Raw genomic sequence first — 2,202 nt, 5'->3', positions numbered from 1 at the left:
CAGTATGGTCTGTGGTATATAGACTATGTTGATTGAGCTAGCTACAGTATGGTCTGTGGTATATAGACTGTGTTGATTGAGCTAGCTGCAGTATGGTCTGTGGTAGATAGACTGTGTTGATTGAGCTAGCTACAGTATGGTCTGTGGTAGATAGACTATGTTGATTGAGCTAGCTACAGTATGGTCTGTGGTAGATAGACTGTGTTGATTGAGCTAGCTACAGTATGGTCTGTGGTTGATTGAGCTAGCTACAGTATGGTCTGTGGTAGATAGACTATGTTGATTGAGCTAGCTACAGTATGGTCTGTGGTAGATAGACTGTGTTGATTGAGCTAGCTACAGTATGGTCTGTGGTAGATAGACTGTGTTGATTGAGCTAGCTACAGTATGGTCTGTGGTAGATAGACTGTGTTGATTGAGCTAGCTGCAGTATGGTCTGTGGTAGATAGACTGTGTTGATTGAGCTAGCTACAGTATGGTCTGTGGTAGATAGACTGTGTTGATTGAGCTAGCTACAGTATGGTCTGTGGTAGATAGACTGTGTTGATTGATTGTATGGTCTGTGGTAGATGAGATTGCTAGCAGTATGGTCTGTGGTAGATAGACTGTGTGATTGAGCTAGCTACAGTATGGTCTGTGGTAGATAGACTGTGTTGATTGAGCTAGCTACAGTATGGTCTGTGGTAGATAGACTGTGTTGATTGAGCTAGCTACAGTATGGTCTGTGGTAGATAGACTGTGTTGATTGAGCTAGCTACAGTATGGTCTGTGGTAGATAGACTGTGTTGATTGAGCTTGCTGCAGTATATGGTTCATGTCCTGCATTTCACAAGTTTTTGACTGACTCTTCCAGGAAGCTGTGTTAGTGGTTAAAGTCATTCATCATGCAGAGTTTGATGTCTCTGGGGTGAATCATCTCGTTTGTCACAGTCTGTTAGTGTACATGTGTTCCCCTTAATTATGTGTTAATTGTGGGATAGTGGAGAGGCCTCAGGGGCCAATAATCACCTGACAAAGTGTGTGTGTGTGTTCACACCATGCTCCATCCATCACAGTTATTATCACATCAAGGTTCATCTGCGCCATTCTCTCACGGTCGCTACATCAATGACTACCACTTTATCTCTCTCTCTGACTGAAAACCCCTGTTCATCTAGATGGTATCCAAACTGACACTGACCCTCCTCTTTCTCTCTCTTTCTCTCTCTCTCTCCGACAGCCGTGCGATCAAGACCAACCAGGACCTTCTCCCCGAGACCCCGTGGACCAACGTCCTGTATGATGACTTCTGGGGCACCCTGCTCACCCACAGCGGAAGCCACAAGTCTTTCCGACCCCTCTGCACCCTCTCTTTCCGCCTCAACCATGCCCTGGGCGGCCTGCGCCCCTGGGGCTACCACCTGGTCAACATGGGCCTCCACGGGGCTGTCACAGGCCTTTTCACTGCCCTCTGTCGCCCCCTCCTGGGGGGAGGTCCGTGGAGTCTTCTGGTGGGGCTCCTCTTCGCCTCCCACCCGGTGCATACGGAAGCCGTGGCGGGGGTGGTGGGGAGGGCCGACGTCGGTGCGGCACTGCTGTTCCTCTTGTCTCTTCTCTGTTACACAAGGCACTGCGGGCTCCGCTCGGCCTACGCGGCCTCTTCTAGGGACTGTCAGACCAGGGGCTGTGGTAGACTCCGAGCCTGGACGTGGATGTGGCTGCTGGGGAGCCTGGTCTGCGCAGCGTCCAGCATGCTGTGGAAGGAGCAGGGAGTCACGGTGCTGGCCGTATCAGCGGCTTACGACCTCTTTGTGTTCCAGCGGCTCCGGTTCCGCCAGATGGTGGTCGTGCTCCTGAGGAAGGTAAACAGCATTGCCCTCTGTTTACAAAGTGCCACTCCTCTATGTGTCTCTGCGTGTATCCAATTTCCTCTTCCCCCTGCGGAGGGGAAACCTCAGCCGACCACAAATGGTTCCTGTGTGTGTATACAATTCAGATTGTTTATGGGGAAGTCGTGTGCGTGTGTGTGTGTTTGTTTTTCATTAAGAGTGTAATTTGAAAGCATTTATCCTATCACTACCATGCGCACAGCTGAGGAATGCAAAATAAGTGAGTTTTTTCTTCCTCTAAATGGAAATAAAATATATACAGAGGAGGAAATGAGGGACAGAATCCAACAGTTTTGTCAGTTTCCACCGAGTCCTCCTCACTGAGGTAAACAGT

The 2,202-nt window shown here is 49.4% G+C and overlaps 1 protein-coding gene across 2 annotated transcripts in view; it reads left to right on the top strand.

The window, feature by feature from the left end:
- Positions 1–1,157: 1,157 nt before the first annotated feature.
- LOC124024195 (protein O-mannosyl-transferase TMTC2-like) overlaps positions 1,158–2,202 on the top strand; it is a 52,688-nt gene continuing 51,643 nt past the window's right edge. For both annotated transcript variants that reach the window (XM_046338194.1, XM_046338195.1), the window contains exon 1: positions 1,158–1,841. In XM_046338194.1, coding sequence (XP_046194150.1) covers positions 1,158–1,841 — 684 coding nt within the window. The remainder of the gene's footprint in view (positions 1,842–2,202) is intronic.

This window comes from Oncorhynchus gorbuscha, unplaced genomic scaffold, assembly GCF_021184085.1.
Source record: "Oncorhynchus gorbuscha isolate QuinsamMale2020 ecotype Even-year unplaced genomic scaffold, OgorEven_v1.0 Un_scaffold_1778, whole genome shotgun sequence".
Classification (NCBI taxonomy): domain Eukaryota; kingdom Metazoa; phylum Chordata; class Actinopteri; order Salmoniformes; family Salmonidae; genus Oncorhynchus; species Oncorhynchus gorbuscha.
Note: the sequence above shows the minus strand (reverse complement) of the source record. Positions and strands in the feature narration are given on the sequence as shown.